We start from the raw sequence: 14,733 nt of genomic DNA, 5'->3' as shown, positions 1-14,733 counted from the left end.
CCCCCCCCCTTTTTTTTTTTCAGTCTATATTTTGGTAGAACATTAACGAGCAAACAGGAAATTAGGGTTAAAGTGAGGGAGGCATGAAGAATATGGTCTGGGGTGGAACCCAGGCTTCTCTGGCCTTCTCAGCATAAAGGTTGGATGTACAGCCAGTTGAGTGGCAACTACCCCAAGGAACTTTGACATTTCCACTCATACAACTCTCGTACTATAGACGGCCATGACATTGGACAGAATTACAGGGTTTTAGCTGGTCTTTCTTGTAACTGTGTGCTAATGAATTCTGTAAAGTTGTACAGTGTCTCATTATGTAAACATAACCATTGTAAAGATGAATTTATCACATTTTTAGTTAAACCTGTAATAACCAGCTTGTGCAGAACAGACAGAGAAGCCGATATGCTTTGATTTAACTGTTGATTTGTACTCCATGTTCACTAAAGTCCTCATATTTAAGGTTTATTTTGCCCTTCTTTATAACTGTTAAATTATAAAGAAGCGTTGTGAATGTGATGTTTGATAGTTCTGAAGTCCCTGTTCTCAAAGCCTGGAGAGCATGCATGATTGTGGACATTGTATCAGCTGTTCAGGTTCAAGTCGGTTTAGGATCCTTGTAGAGAAAATGCATGATGGGGGAGAATTAAAACAAATGTGGAAATTTATAGTAACTGACCATGTTAATTATTGTATTTTTCTATTCTCTTAGGAAGAATTCATTCTTGTCTTTTTATTCAGTTTCGACAGTCCCTGCATTTGCTGATGGAAACACTGAATGCTACAACTCCTCACTACGTGCGCTGCATCAAACCAAATGACCATAAAGCTCCGTTCACGTGAGGCAGATTTTGTTTTTTGTTGTTTTTTTTGTTTCCCACTTTTTCTTCATACAGCTATGTTCGACAAGAACAGATTAAAGGTTGTGCGCTTATGTTATTTTAAATAAAGATTGGACCCTGTGAGGGCTGTACAACAGCTTCGAGCATGTGGCATCCTCGAAACTATCCGGATCTCAGCAGCAGGCTTCCCATCAAGGTAGCATATCAGAAAGCACTTCTGATACAGAGCAAACAGCCACGAGAAGCTGTTAAAAATTATAGATATAATTTATGATCTGATTATTGCAGGTGGACCTATCAGGAATTTTTTAGCCGCTATCGGGTTCTCATGAAGCAAAAGGACTTGCTTCCTGATAGAAAACAGGCCTGCAAAAATCTCCTGGAAAAACTTATAAAGGTATGGGTGTGTTTTATAAAATCAGCTTTCACAGGCTCACTTTAATGTGATGTAATACATATTGGACTGTGTTTTTTAAATTTTGTTTTAGGACCAGGGGAAATACCAGTTTGGCAAAAACAAGATCTTCTTCAGAGCTGGCCAGGTGGCTTTCTTGGAGAAGCTGCGCTCGGACAAATTGCGTATGGCTTGTGTCTCCATCCAGAAGACTATTCGCTGCTGGCTGGCACGCAAAAAGTACCTGAGGATGAGGGAGTCTGCCATTACTATTCAGAAACATGTACGGGGTCACCAGGCACGCTGGTAAGTGGGGATGCCAAACAAGAGCAGAAGTTTGATTTTAGAAACTTTATGGATATTTTAAATGTATTTCTGAAATGCTTTTTTCTGTCAGTTATGCCAAGTTTCTGCTGCAAACCAGAGCAGCTATTATCATTCAGCGCAATGTGCGAATGTGGTCGAAAAGGAAACTCTACCAGCAGCAGCGTTCTGCAGCTATCACTGTTCAGTGCTTCTGGAGGGCTCACATGGCTAGAAAGCAGTACCATAAGGTAACATCATGTTGATCTTTAGACGTTTACTATTTTTTTTTCTTCTGTATTCATTGAGAGATTTGAATGCTAATCAATAAACAAAAAAATAAACAATATAAGTTGACCATATACCGACAAACTAAATATGGGAAAAAGAGCATGTTTGCCTAATAATGTGGGATTTGTTACAAATGAGACGTATTTGGCATCTGAATACATTATATTTAAAGGCAGTCTTCCCAACCCCTTCACTAAGTCAATGCAGTGAGCATAAAAATAAGCTAAAGTTTAATTCTTATGCGTTATGTCTTTTTATTCTTATGTATTCTTCTGTTTTTTTCCTGGGTAAGATTTAAAATGATTATTTTAATAGCTGTTTTTGCTGGTAATCATCACTGTAGCCATCAAGTGGTATATGTTTTGAGCTTTAAGTTTCTTGTGAGAACACAGACAGTGATTAGAAGCTTCCTGATTTTAGCTGTAGCTGAACTTCCTTTTAATTGTGGTATTTTTCATTGAATTCAGTGCGGCTTGTGACCTTGTGATGATGTGCTGTTTTCCGCCTTGGGTTTTAGCCCCCGGAAACCCAAGCCTGCCCTCACTTCCATTCAGTGAAAGCCAGATTATTTTTTTTAATGCTTCTGCCTTACAGCAGTGACTTTTGAAAACCTCTCATTACGAGAAAGAAAAACACAGTGCAGACCCACATAAAGAAGGATGTCTGCTCGCTCTATTTCTATATGATTCTCAAGTTAAAATCTGTAATTAATGATGTTTGAAACTGAAATGGTCTGGGATTATTCGTGTAAGACAGAGATGCACTTCTAACAGACTTAATTTTTTTTAATATATGATAAGCACTATGTACAAGTAACTGTATTTTATTTTTAAGTGAAAGTCTTTTACTTCACTTTTAAATATGACGTTATGGACTTGCTTTTGTCCTTCTTTGTTTTCACAGTTGATGTATGAGAAAAAGGCAATAGTCATTCAGAAGTGGGTGAAAGGCTGGCTGGCCAGACAGCATTACAAGCGCATCCTGGCAGCCATTATCCTGCTGCAGAGTTGTGTGCGTCGCATGAGGGCAAAGAAGGAACTAAAGAAGCTGAAAGTAGAAGCACGCTCTGTGGAGCACTTCAAGAAGCTCAATATTGGCATGGAGAACAAGATTTTGCAGTTGCAGCACAAGATAAATGAGCAGGTGGGTATTGTGTGAGTATGGAGGTCTAGATTTGTACGAGGTACGTATTTGATTACTCTGTCACAAGAAAAAAAGTTCATTGGGAGTTGTCATATCACATGAACAGCATGTGTTTGTACCCCCCCTCCCGCAGCAAAAGGAAAACAGAGAACTCAGTGAGAAGCTGAGTGTTACGGAGAAAGCTCAGACTATGGAGATAGAGAGACAGAGCAGTGAGATAGAAAACCTGCGTAGATCAGAGCAAGAGACCAGAGCTAAAGCAGAGAGGCTACCCTCACTGCTGGAGCAGCTCTCCTTCCTCCAGCACGAACTGGAAAACACCCGCAGAGAGAAGGAAGACCTGGAAGAGCAGACAAAGGTCTACAAGGAGCAGACAGAGCAGGTAAGCCGTTACTCCAGTCTTCGAGATTTGCCTCAAACCTTGACCTGACTTCCTTTCATACCTGTTAATTATAAGAAAAGGTGACATCGTAGATTAATGACACAATGTCACATGCAATTTAGATAATATTGTATTCCATAACAACTCAGACTATAGAGAATAACAAGTTGCCTTACTGTAAATGTTGAATAAAGAGTGTTATATGACATATATTTGGTGGCAAGAGGACCTTAAAAATGTGTCATTTTCCAAAGAATGAACAGAAATAATATCTGATGATTATGTCCACTCTCACAATCAGGTGGTAGATGAACTTAACACGAAGAACAACTTGTTGAAAAATGACGTAGATGAACTGAACAAGCAAATCGTTGAACAAGCGCAACAGTTGACAGGTACTAAACGGTTACTGTCAGGCCTTTACTTGTCATCAAAAATTCCTGACATTTAGAAAAAAAATATGCATAAAGAAAACTGTTTTGACCCAGAGATTCAAACCAACGCTGAGAACACCAAACAGCTGGAGCAGGACTTGACTGAGGAACGTTCTCGATACCAAAGTCTGCTGAGCGAACACCTGCATCTGGAGGAGCGGCACAGAGACCTGAAGGAACAGATGGATCTCAACACTGTGAGGAACTATACTTAGTATTCAAACACACATTAGGAATTTCAAGCATAACTTACAAACCATGATCAGTTTTTACATGGTCACAATGACTTACAGAGCATACCAAAACCAGCTATAAGTACTAGACAAAGACTAAGTGCTGCAAACATAGGAATGCTTGTCATGTTTATTCCCTGTATGACATGTTGTCTTTTTCATTTTCACCTAGACTTCAAGCAAATCTAGTCTGAAGAGGACAGACTCCAACTACAGCAGTAACTCATCTGAGTTTAGTCAGAGCTTAGGCTCTACTGAGGGTGAAGACAGCTCTGTACAAACAGAGGTATGAAATACTCGCCTGTCTGTCAGCTTTGAGGTGGCTGTGAAGCATTTTGTGGGATGTACTACGAGGAATTTTACAGGTAACGCGTTTTTATGAGGCACTTCAGAAGACGGTTCTGGGTAGAGTTCGCATGTTATCTATGTGGGTTTCCTCTAGGCACTGGATACTCCTTCCTCAGATCATCTGTGGGAAGATTTCTTTCTGGCATTGTCTGTGTTATAATCCTATTAGTGCAGCATTCTTAGTTAGATTCTAAAGAGATCAACCAGGGCTTGCTGTGTTTTGTTAGGATGAGACCCAGACTGCAGTGGACCTGCCAGTCCTCTTGAAGCTTCAGAGGAGAGTGAAAGAGCTGGAGCAGGAGAAACAGTCACTATGGCAGCAGCTGGATAAACGAGAGGAAGACCAGCAAGAAAAAGCAAAAGTATGAATGCAATTTTTCTCTCTCCAAAAATGTAAAATTGCAAAATATACATAGCTGCTTTTTTTTTCTTAAAGGATTTTGGTGATTTTATTTATTATTATTATTATTTATTGATATTTTTCACAATAAAAGGAGGTCGAGGAACAGAGAACAAGTGGAAGAGCAGAACTGGACTTGGAAACACTGAAGGTGTGATGCTCTGTGGTTCAGTTTCAGCATACCAGAAATAAAGTGCCCACAAATAGTTTTAACATATTACCACAGTCTATAATAACCTTTCTTTGTACTGAAATACTGAAAGATGATTATAAACAAAATATATTTATTGATTCTTTTTGTTTTTTTGTCTTTCTTGTTTCTAAATGTCTCGATGCAGCGACAAGAACTGGAGTCTGAGAACAAGAAATTGAAGCAGGATCTAAATGAGCTGCGAAAGTCTCTGACTGATGAGAACACTGATTTAGTGCCCCCTGCCCCTGGTTCTCTGCCCTACAAAGTCCTGCTGGAGCAACTCAATTCTTCCACAGAGGAGCTGGAGATGAGGAAAGAGGAGGTTCTGCTCCTGCGGTCGCATTTGGTGCGCCAAGAGGCTCTTAAACACAAGGTGAAAAATTGAATGATACTGTTGTTATTCCCATTAAAAGAAATGGAAATACATTCATTTAAAAACACTGTATTTTCATTAAAATGTATAATGTGGGGATAGGTTAATTGGATAATCCAAATTGTCACTAGGTGTGAATGTGAGTGCGAATGGTTGTCTGTCCCTGTGTGTTGGCCCTGCGACAGACTGGCGAACTGTCCAGGGTGTACCCTGCCTCTCGCCCTATGACAGCTGGGATAGGCTCCAGCGCCCCCTGAAAAGGATAAGCGGAAGCGGATGGATGGATGGATGGATGGATGGATGGATGGATGTATAATGAACAGTAATTGGAGGGATATAATATTGATCTGACCTGCAGGACTCTGCACTGGGAGAAGGTGTGAAATTGGATCTCAGTGAAATCCCCTCATATCAAGACGTTCACAAGTAAGACCTCCTGGTTTCTGCTGAAATATTAATGTTCCTGAAAAATTTGAATGCAATGAATTCATGTTGTGATGCTCCAATTGCTCAGATCCACTGACATCCACACACTGAATGAAGATGGAGAGCTGTGGCTGGCTTATGAAGGCTTGAAAGAGACAAATAGGTAATGAAGTAATAATAGTCAGGACTTATTAAAGCAAGTTCATGTTCAAGGCCATTGAAAGCTGTCCCTCCATCCTGCAGGCTTCTGGAGTACCAGATGCACGAGCAGGAACGGGTTCACAATGAGAGGTACATGAAGCTGGTAGAGGAGATGAACAAGCTGAAGGATGAAAAGGAGCAGCAGCAGCAGATGTTGGCTCAGAGCCTCCTTTTGCCTGAAGATGCCCGAATTGAAGCAAGCTTGAAGCTTGAGATTACACGGCTGACCAGAGAGAACCTGGTGGGTTTATCCAACATCTATCACTCTGCCTTAAAGTAAAGTGGTAGTAATAATAATATTAGTAATACTTTTAGTTTCACAGTTTCAGTAACAAACACCTCTCTGCCATGTATTAGCCTTAAAATAATAATGTAATAATTTAATTTTTATGTAATTTTAGGAACTTCTGGAACAGCAAGAGAAACAAGACAAAACCATTAGAAAGCTGAAAAAACAACTTAAGCTTTACATGAAAAAGGTTGAAGATTTTGAAGGTAACCACAAAGAACTGAGTTTGTACATAGTTACACTTATTTTTAAGAGCATGTTAGCAATAATCCTGTCATTGGTCATGTTATTGCTGTGTTTAGTGAGCACTGAGCAAGAGACCAGACGCTCAGTGGTGAGTCCTCCTGGCAGAGCAGTGAACATCACCCGCAAGGAGAAGGAGTACCAGGGCATGTTGGAGTACAAGCAGGGTGACGAGAGCCGGTTGCTTAAGAATCTGGTCATAGGTGGGACAAACATATGTTCAAGGAAATAATAAAATGTGGTTGATGTTTTTTGTAATGAAATGGTTCAATCTGCTAAGATCTGAAGCCTCGCGGCGTTGCTGTCAGCTTCACTCCAGGCCTTCCTGCCTACATCATCTTCATGTGCGTACGATATGCAGACATTGTGAATGACGATCAGAGAGTTAGCACTCTGCTAAATTCAACCATCAGCAGCATCAAAGGGGTCATCAAGGTGCAGCATATAACTTAAATCTGCATTATTAAAGTAAGTGACGCTTTTAGTTTGATTTAATTTTTATAATCTTTCTGCAGAGGAGAGGAAATGACTTTGATGTGGTGTCTTTCTGGCTGGCTAACACCTGCCAGTTAATGCACTGTCTGAAGCAGTACAGTGGTGATGAGGTAAGCTTGAAAGTTTGCCAGTATACCAGTGTTATTTATGTAGCTGTACACAGAACTTAATTAATCCTACATATCTGTACGACTTTTGTGGACTTCAGGTGTTTATGGTGCACAACACGGCTAAGCAGAATGAGCACTGCTTGATCAATTTTGAACTATCAGAGTACCAGCAGGTCTTTGGCGATCTGGCCATTCAGATTTACCGTCAACTCATCAAATGTATGGAGGACATCCTGCAGCACCTCATAGGTGAGGAGACGTAATCTAATGATACTTAACAAGTAACAACATATGTTATTAAGTCTGTCATCTACAATTTGTGTCTTATGTGTAGTTTCGAGCATGCTGGAGAACGAGACAATCCAGGGTGTTTTAGGGTCCAAACCAACAGGCCTGAGGAAGAGGAGCACCAGTTTCTCACAAGAGGGGGCTGTTACAATGGAGGTCCTCCTGCAGCGTCTTGGCCTCTTCCACACCACCATGAGTCAGCATGGGATGGACTCAGACCTCATTAAACAGGTGGTCAAGCAGCAGTTTTACATCATCTGTGCGGTCACACTCAACCACCTGCTGCTGCGGAAGGACATGTGCTCCTGGGGTAAAGGCCTGCAGATCAGGTACAGCCAAACACACACTGGGCATGAAAAACAAAAAAGATGGTAAAGAGAGCGAAGATAAAAAATAAAAATGATAGTCTATTATTTATATCAGGCAAGATTTCTGCTTTATCATCAATCAGCATTCAAAAGTCAAGACATAAAATAAACGGCTGCTTGTCGTATTTGAATTACAGGTATGAATTTCAAACACAAGACCTCAGTCCCATCTTACTGAGTTATGTTACATTAGCCTTATATGTTTAGACCTTGATTTTAATCTGAAGTTTCCCCCTTTTGACACAGACTGATCACGTACTGCATATAATTTACCTGGCTGTCCAGGTAAAGAAGATGCTATTATTTTATAGCTGCATCATTACATGAAATATAAATATTCCAGATATAATACAAAGGAGGTTTTTAAACACATTTCACCATTTCTTAAGCAAACACATTTGGAAAACAGTTCATATGGTTTAACAAGTTCAAATGCACTATGGTAACTCAGGAGAGATGGTTAAGATGGGGTCTGAGGGGAGCCAGGTTCACCCAAACTAATGTCAAGGTCACTGATGACACACTGAATGAGATCTAGCTGGGAGAACGACGGGAGAGAAATCTAGGGGCTTTATTTCAAAGAGCAAAATGTAAGGTAATACCATTTGAGACAACTTTTTGATTTGAGTTGGGCATTCACCAGAGAGAAAACATGAAGAGGGCATCAACTGATCCTAACCTAAGACTATATTAATTGACCTTTACCCTTGAATATGAGGTTAACAAATAGCACTGCCAAAACCATAAAGGTGGCAGAGTTTTCAGGTAATATAATACATATCTGTTTTTTTATATTTGTTTTAATTTCTGTGGTTGGATAGAAGAATGATGGAAGAACTTACCTGGGCAGTATGGAGCTTAATCTGTATTGTTTCTCTGGGTTCAGGTACAATGTATGGCAGCTGGAGGAGTGGCTGGCTGAGAGAGAGCTGACAGACTGTGGTGCAAAAGAAACTCTGGAGCCTCTCATACAGGCTGCACAGCTTCTACAGATCAAGAAAAAGACTGAAGCAGATGCCCAAGCCATCTGCAACATGTGCACTGGCCTCACCACAGCGCAGGTTGATCATCAGTTAAGACTCAGCTTTGTTAATCAGTTTATCCTGCTCGTGCTCTGATTGCCTTTTTGTTTTTTGTTGTTTATTGTTGACAGATTGTCAAAGTATTGACCTTGTACACACCGGTGATTGAGTTTGAAGAGAGAGTGTCACCTTCATTCATCACAACGATTAAAGTGAGTAAAGCTTTGTCCTCTTTTACTATTATGTTAATGTTTAATATGTTTGTAACTTTTCTTTATCTGGCTTTGTTTGTTTGCTTTGCATTTTAGAACCTTTTGAAAGACAGAGCTGAGTCATCCACTTTGATGATGGATGCCAAGAAAATCTTCACCGTCACCCTCCCGTTCACACCTTCCTCTGTTGCTCTGGACACCGTCCAGATCCCGAGTAGCCTCAATCTGGGCTTCCTTACTCGCATCTAGACCTGTAACTTCTGATACTTGCATATAAAAATATCTTCACAGTTGGCTTTTATTGGACTCCAGAAACCAAGGAGAGGCCGTGTACATGTTATCTGTTTGCTTTTAGTATGAAGCATAAATGCTCTTGGAACAGTGAATATAAAATATAGGTCTCTTAATGGTTGCAAATCTTGTGTTGCTGACTGTATTGTAAACACACTGGTTCATTCTTGCGTTCATGGGTCGGATTTTTCTTCTACCAAACTAAGTTTCACAGGTTCACTTGTTTATATGGTATTTATGATTACATGAATTCATAAAAGTGGAGTTCATATTTTTAAATTTAGTCAGAAATTTGGGAGCACTCAGTATTTCTTTATATTTTTATAACTGCTGATGTAATGTTATTCTATTTATGCACATCATGGCAAGGGGAAGGAAGAGAGAGTTCAAGTACATATATGTATATGTATTTAACTGATGTTGTCGGTCACATTAAAGGCTGGCTGATCAGTAACATGATGATGTTAAAATGCTGCACAGTGTTTAACTACCTTGTGAGGTATGTCAAGCTTGGTGTTCTGTTGAATTTTCAGAACAATCAAGAGTATTTTAGTTATGGTTAATATTTCTCTTGACACTGTAATGCATCCACTTCTCTTTGTAATAAGGTATACAGCTGTGTCTAACTGTAGACATCCTCCATTAAAGAAACTGGGAGTAAAATTTAATTAAATGTGCTGGCCCAACATTGCCTTTGTAGCTGCACATTGCTGTGCAGCTAAATAGCATGCTGTCTCCTGTTCACAAGTGCTGTGAATTTGCAAAAGTTTAACAGATGAAATGACCTAAAAATTTATGAATGATTAACCTGCTGCCCACTGGGGATGTGTTAATGTGCTTCCTTGCCTTTCTGGTTCACTCTTTTGTGAGTCTTGGGTCGGATTGACTTAAATGATTTGGTTTTTAAAGAAGTTAAGTGTTTGTGTGCTTACATCTGCTCATATATGGTGAGGTGGCCGACGTCAGCATCCTGTTTCTTTAGGAGTGAGAATCCTTGAACAAAAACGAGCACACCCACTCTGGCAAGCCGCTGTCACAAGACGGGAGGGCGGAGTCATCCAAAGTCCGGAGCAGGTGAGCGACAAGGCACCGAGAAAATGAGGAGACAAACCCGGAAGATGACTGATCGGTTTTTCAGAATGAATGCAAAAGCTTTTTCAACCGCTGCAGTCCCCGGCCTTCACACGTGATCAGTTAAAGCTATGACTACATGAGACTTTTCAGATGGTTTATTGATAATTTACTTCTAAGTAGCGACAAAAACTGTGTTGACAATAACTGAGATCTCTTAGAATTAAATATCAATATAATTCAAACAATCTATGAAAATATTGTCAATGTTTAATTGTTCTATTTCAATGCTTTTATATATTTGTTACAGACTGAATGCAGTGGTATTGAGACAACAGACAGTAAACAAAATTATACATGGATTTGAATCTATTTTGGATCAACTTAACCAGAGAGGATTTAGAGAAGTTTTAATAGTTTACAGCATCTAGGTGTCCAGGGAAAGAGCTTCAAGTAAAATGTAAAAATTGATCTGTACAGCAGAATTGCTTTTCACCCTTTTAATCTTTTGATTCTTTCAAAATGGAAAGTAACAGGCTACCAACAATAAAAAAGTAAATTTATAATAAGTACAATTTAATTGCTTTGAATGATACAACACAGTGCAGACGAATAAATTAACACAAATAGAGGACGTAACGTCTGTAATGATGCAGAAAGTGTATTTCAAAAAACGCCTTAGGGTGACTCTTATTTTGAAAAAGATCATCGGGAGTTTGTAATCTAACTTGACAGGTTATTCCGGAATATTTGTGAGGGGCGGGGAGGAAATGTGTTGGTAACCTGGAAAGCGGTGAAACAGCAAGTGATAAACACACGGACAAAAAAAGTTACTAAAATAATGCACAAACATGGCTGTGCTGGAACTGTACACCAAGGTAAGAGGGAAAACAAGCCTAATCTTTTAAAATACACGTAAGATCATGTTTCCATACAGTCTAGAGGTTGCAAGTTTACAGACGCATATGGAAACTTTGTCAGCGCTCTGAAAGGTTGTAAAGCAAACAGATCCACAGGAATTTAAAGGCGAAACACTTAGCTACATCTTTTTATAGTATAATATTATGAGGTAGCATATATGATGGAGTATTGGTTCCTATTGGGTGGATTTTCTCTTGCATGTATTGGTTTTAGTCACTTGTACAGTAAGCCATGGCATTAATAACTGAAATAATTATTTGTCACTTTTTTAATCATTTTAGTACAACAGAGTGTGGATATCAGATGAAGAACATGTGTGGAAATCGGCAGAGATTGTAAAAGATTTCCATTCAGGAGATAAAGTTCTTGAATTGCTTCTAGAGGATGGCTCTGTAAGTAAAATGGAAAGTGACTAATAATACCCTCAATATATGACTGTATTACATAATGGTGAGAAGCACCAGCTGACCTGATTCTCCTACATCACCTATCACTGGACAGGAGTACTGCTACACTGTTGACCCGTCTAAACCACAACTCCCTCCTCTCCGAAACCCAGACATCTTGGTGGGGGAGAATGACCTGACAGCTCTGAGTTACTTGCATGAACCTGCAGTCCTGCACAATCTCAAAGTGCGATTTGTGGAGTCCAGAATCATCTATACCTACTGTGGTACAGCTGCAAGAAGCCTTAAACTGACAAATGGGTGATAAATTAAAGGAAAACCTCTCACACTTGACCCTTACAATGAGGTGGTCCTGTGGCTCTGTAATGCATTTTTACTGTAAATTCATACGATGTTGCTCCAAGTGATCACAAACAGGATACTGATGCAGCTGATGCAGTCACGATGAATCACTGAATAACATGATAAGTATACAAATAATGACTCACATATTATGGCTTTAAGAGTCATCAGAGATTTTTGGCCAACATAGTGAGCCAACACCTTACTAAAACACTTTATGCTGTTGTTGTGTTTTTTTGTTTTTGTTAATTTGTCACCCATTTGTGTAACTGAGTACTGAGGTGTTAGCAGGTTAAGTTTCTTGCTCAGTCTGTGTTGTTCCCTCATTTCAGGTATTATATTGGTGGCTCTAAATCCCTATAAGCAGCTTCCTATCTATGGAGATGCAATCATTCATGCCTACTCAGGACAGAACATGGGAGACATGGACCCTCATATATTTGCAGTGGCAGAGGAGGCTTACAAACAGATGGCAAGGTAAATAAAAGTTGAGATTGCCTCATTTAAGTTTTATAGTAGTTTTACATCAGCGAGAACTGATGACTGTATGCAGATTGGAGGCAGTGAGCATGAGTCTGCAGATTTAAAAGGACTCTACTAACATATGCATGGGGCAAACTTTCTTGGTCAGCACCAAGAAAGTGTTAAAACATCTAAATAACTTGTACTTATGTACAGTTGTTTGAACTGATGCTCTTGGAATCTGCAGATCACTGAGTTCATTGGAATCTCCCACTGTTCTGAGTATTAGTCAGTCCAATAAGTGCTGTCAGGCAAATCCTTTTTATGCTGGAAAAGGGAAACTGACAGTTGTAGGCAATCATGATCACTAATGAGAAGTTAACAGACCTTGGCCTTGTTAAGATAATAAACAATGTACAGCCTTCAGCCCCACTTATTAGATTTGAGTGAGTGTATGTATATCTATTTGACCCTGTGGGGGTTAGAGAAAACCCAAACTCACTTCAAAATGCGCCTAATTATTGTTGGGGTTTTTTTGTTTGTTTTTTAAACTCATTAAACATAATCATTCCATCCTGGAAAAAGAAAAGTCCAAAGAAATAATTAAAGGCCCCAAATTGCCATGACATCACCTGACCACAACTGTATGGTTGTGTGCTATGCGTGCATGCGTTTATGTCCTGGTGATCATTAAAATGAAATCTAGTCAATAACTGCCCAAGTAAGTCCCAAGTAGTGCTTCAAGACACAGTGGTGCGTACTTTGTTTATATCCCCCTTTTCTTTCTCAGAAACCACAAGAACCAGTCTATCATAGTCAGCGGTGAATCTGGAGCTGGTAAAACGGTGTCTGCTCGATACGCTATGAGGTACTTTGCTGTTGTGAGCAAATCTGCAAATAAGACACGAGTTGAAGACAAAGTCCTGGCATCCAATCCAATAACAGAGGTACGATCTCGAGACTACACAAAACAGCTGTTGAACTAAACAGGCAAAAATGTTCACATATTTATTCATACACAAAAAAATCTTATAAATAGTTCTTATAATTCATTACCTCTTAAGGCAATAGGAAATGCAAAGACCACTAGGAACGACAACAGCAGCCGTTTTGGGAAATACACAGAGATCAGCTTTGACAGGAAGTACCGGATCATCGGAGCAAACATGAGGACCTACCTGTTAGAGAAATCCAGAGTGGTCTTTCAGGTATGCATGATTGTAAGATCAGGATTCTTTCAAGTTTCGTTACTGTGTTTAATCCATAATACTAATCTTAAATTCTGTTTTTGTTTCAGGCAGAAAATGAGCGTAATTACCACATATTTTACCAGATTTGTTCCTGTGCAGACTCACCAGCGTTTAAGAACCTGAGACTACGTAAGTATTTGCACTGAGGGTTTATTGTGGATCTGTGACACTTAACTGCTGCTGTTTTATTACTATTTAAACTAACTCACTCAGAAAACACAACTAAGTCGTGCAGTAGTTTATTATAAGCAGCATCAGTAATATAATCTTTCATCTGCAGAGAGTGCAGACAAGTTCAACTACACCTGCATGGGTGGTGACATAACCATTGAAGGTGTGAATGACAAGAAGGACTTGGAAGAGACTCGACAGACCTTCTCACTTCTGGGTAAAGGTTGCCTCAACATGACTGAAACCTCCCTTTATGATTTTAAAGTTTTATCTTAGCTTTAACGTCTTTTCTCCAGGATTGAAGGAGGACTTTCAGTCAGATGTGTTTAAAGTTCTGGCAGCCATTCTGCATTTGGGTAATGTGGAGATTAAAAACATAGGCGATGACAAATCATTAGTTCCCGTGAGTAGCTGTTCATAACTTGTGTGTGCGACCGATCTTGAATCATTCACCAGGTTATGTACAAAGCTTGATTTGTATATCTTTCAGCCCAGTGATCCACACCTGGCTGTCTTCTGCGAGCTGCTGGGGGTGAGCGCAGAGGGGCTCGTACGCTGGCTGTGCCATCGGAGGATCGTTCTGGTAGCCGAAACGGTTGTGAAGCCGGTCCCCAAAGATCGGGCAGTAAATGCCAGAGACGCTCTAGCTAAGCATATCTATGCCCATCTGTTTGACTGCATTATAAACAGGATAAACACAGCACTACAGGTGCCAGGAAAGCAACATGCTTTCATTGGTGTTCTGGACATTTATGGGTAATGCAAGCGCAACTCTTTTTTCTTTTTTTCTTTTCAATATGTGTGCAGCTTTCTTTTGCTGCCATTTTTAAA

At 39.7% G+C, this 14,733-nt stretch overlaps 2 protein-coding genes across 4 annotated transcripts in view; both read left to right on the top strand.

Moving 5' to 3' along the window:
• Positions 1–10,176, top strand: part of LOC102309491 (unconventional myosin-Va) — a 20,020-nt gene extending 9,844 nt beyond the window's left edge. For all 3 annotated transcript variants that reach the window (XM_014341140.2, XM_005945578.3, XM_042221933.1), the window contains 25 exons: positions 739–836; positions 949–1,035; positions 1,128–1,236; positions 1,328–1,539; positions 1,631–1,787; positions 2,731–2,970; positions 3,104–3,352; positions 3,654–3,747; positions 3,841–3,983; positions 4,192–4,305; positions 4,595–4,729; positions 4,862–4,918; positions 5,106–5,333; positions 5,692–5,759; positions 5,848–5,922; positions 6,003–6,201; positions 6,362–6,455; positions 6,552–6,695; positions 6,773–6,927; positions 7,008–7,097; positions 7,196–7,346; positions 7,432–7,714; positions 8,640–8,814; positions 8,907–8,987; positions 9,084–10,176. In XM_014341140.2, coding sequence (XP_014196626.1) covers positions 739–836; positions 949–1,035; positions 1,128–1,236; positions 1,328–1,539; positions 1,631–1,787; positions 2,731–2,970; positions 3,104–3,352; positions 3,654–3,747; positions 3,841–3,983; positions 4,192–4,305; positions 4,595–4,729; positions 4,862–4,918; positions 5,106–5,333; positions 5,692–5,759; positions 5,848–5,922; positions 6,003–6,201; positions 6,362–6,455; positions 6,552–6,695; positions 6,773–6,927; positions 7,008–7,097; positions 7,196–7,346; positions 7,432–7,714; positions 8,640–8,814; positions 8,907–8,987; positions 9,084–9,236 — 3,591 coding nt within the window. In that variant the 3' untranslated portion in view covers positions 9,237–10,176. The remainder of the gene's footprint in view (positions 1–738; positions 837–948; positions 1,036–1,127; positions 1,237–1,327; positions 1,540–1,630; positions 1,788–2,730; positions 2,971–3,103; positions 3,353–3,653; positions 3,748–3,840; positions 3,984–4,191; positions 4,306–4,594; positions 4,730–4,861; positions 4,919–5,105; positions 5,334–5,691; positions 5,760–5,847; positions 5,923–6,002; positions 6,202–6,361; positions 6,456–6,551; positions 6,696–6,772; positions 6,928–7,007; positions 7,098–7,195; positions 7,347–7,431; positions 7,715–8,639; positions 8,815–8,906; positions 8,988–9,083) is intronic.
• Positions 10,177–11,113: 937 nt separating this feature from the next.
• myo5c (myosin VC) overlaps positions 11,114–14,733 on the top strand; it is a 13,027-nt gene continuing 9,407 nt past the window's right edge. Inside the window, exons 1-10 of the mRNA XM_042221931.1 lie at positions 11,114–11,227; positions 11,552–11,662; positions 11,772–11,943; positions 12,352–12,496; positions 13,272–13,428; positions 13,546–13,689; positions 13,779–13,860; positions 14,012–14,119; positions 14,199–14,305; positions 14,393–14,658. Coding sequence (XP_042077865.1) covers positions 11,201–11,227; positions 11,552–11,662; positions 11,772–11,943; positions 12,352–12,496; positions 13,272–13,428; positions 13,546–13,689; positions 13,779–13,860; positions 14,012–14,119; positions 14,199–14,305; positions 14,393–14,658 — 1,319 coding nt within the window. The 5' untranslated portion in view covers positions 11,114–11,200. The remainder of the gene's footprint in view (positions 11,228–11,551; positions 11,663–11,771; positions 11,944–12,351; positions 12,497–13,271; positions 13,429–13,545; positions 13,690–13,778; positions 13,861–14,011; positions 14,120–14,198; positions 14,306–14,392; positions 14,659–14,733) is intronic.

The sequence above is a fragment of the Haplochromis burtoni genome, unplaced genomic scaffold, assembly GCF_018398535.1.
Source record: "Haplochromis burtoni strain Fernald_Lab_line unplaced genomic scaffold, NCSU_Asbu1 Contig_77, whole genome shotgun sequence".
NCBI lineage: Eukaryota > Metazoa > Chordata > Actinopteri > Cichliformes > Cichlidae > Haplochromis > Haplochromis burtoni.
Note: the sequence above shows the minus strand (reverse complement) of the source record. Positions and strands in the feature narration are given on the sequence as shown.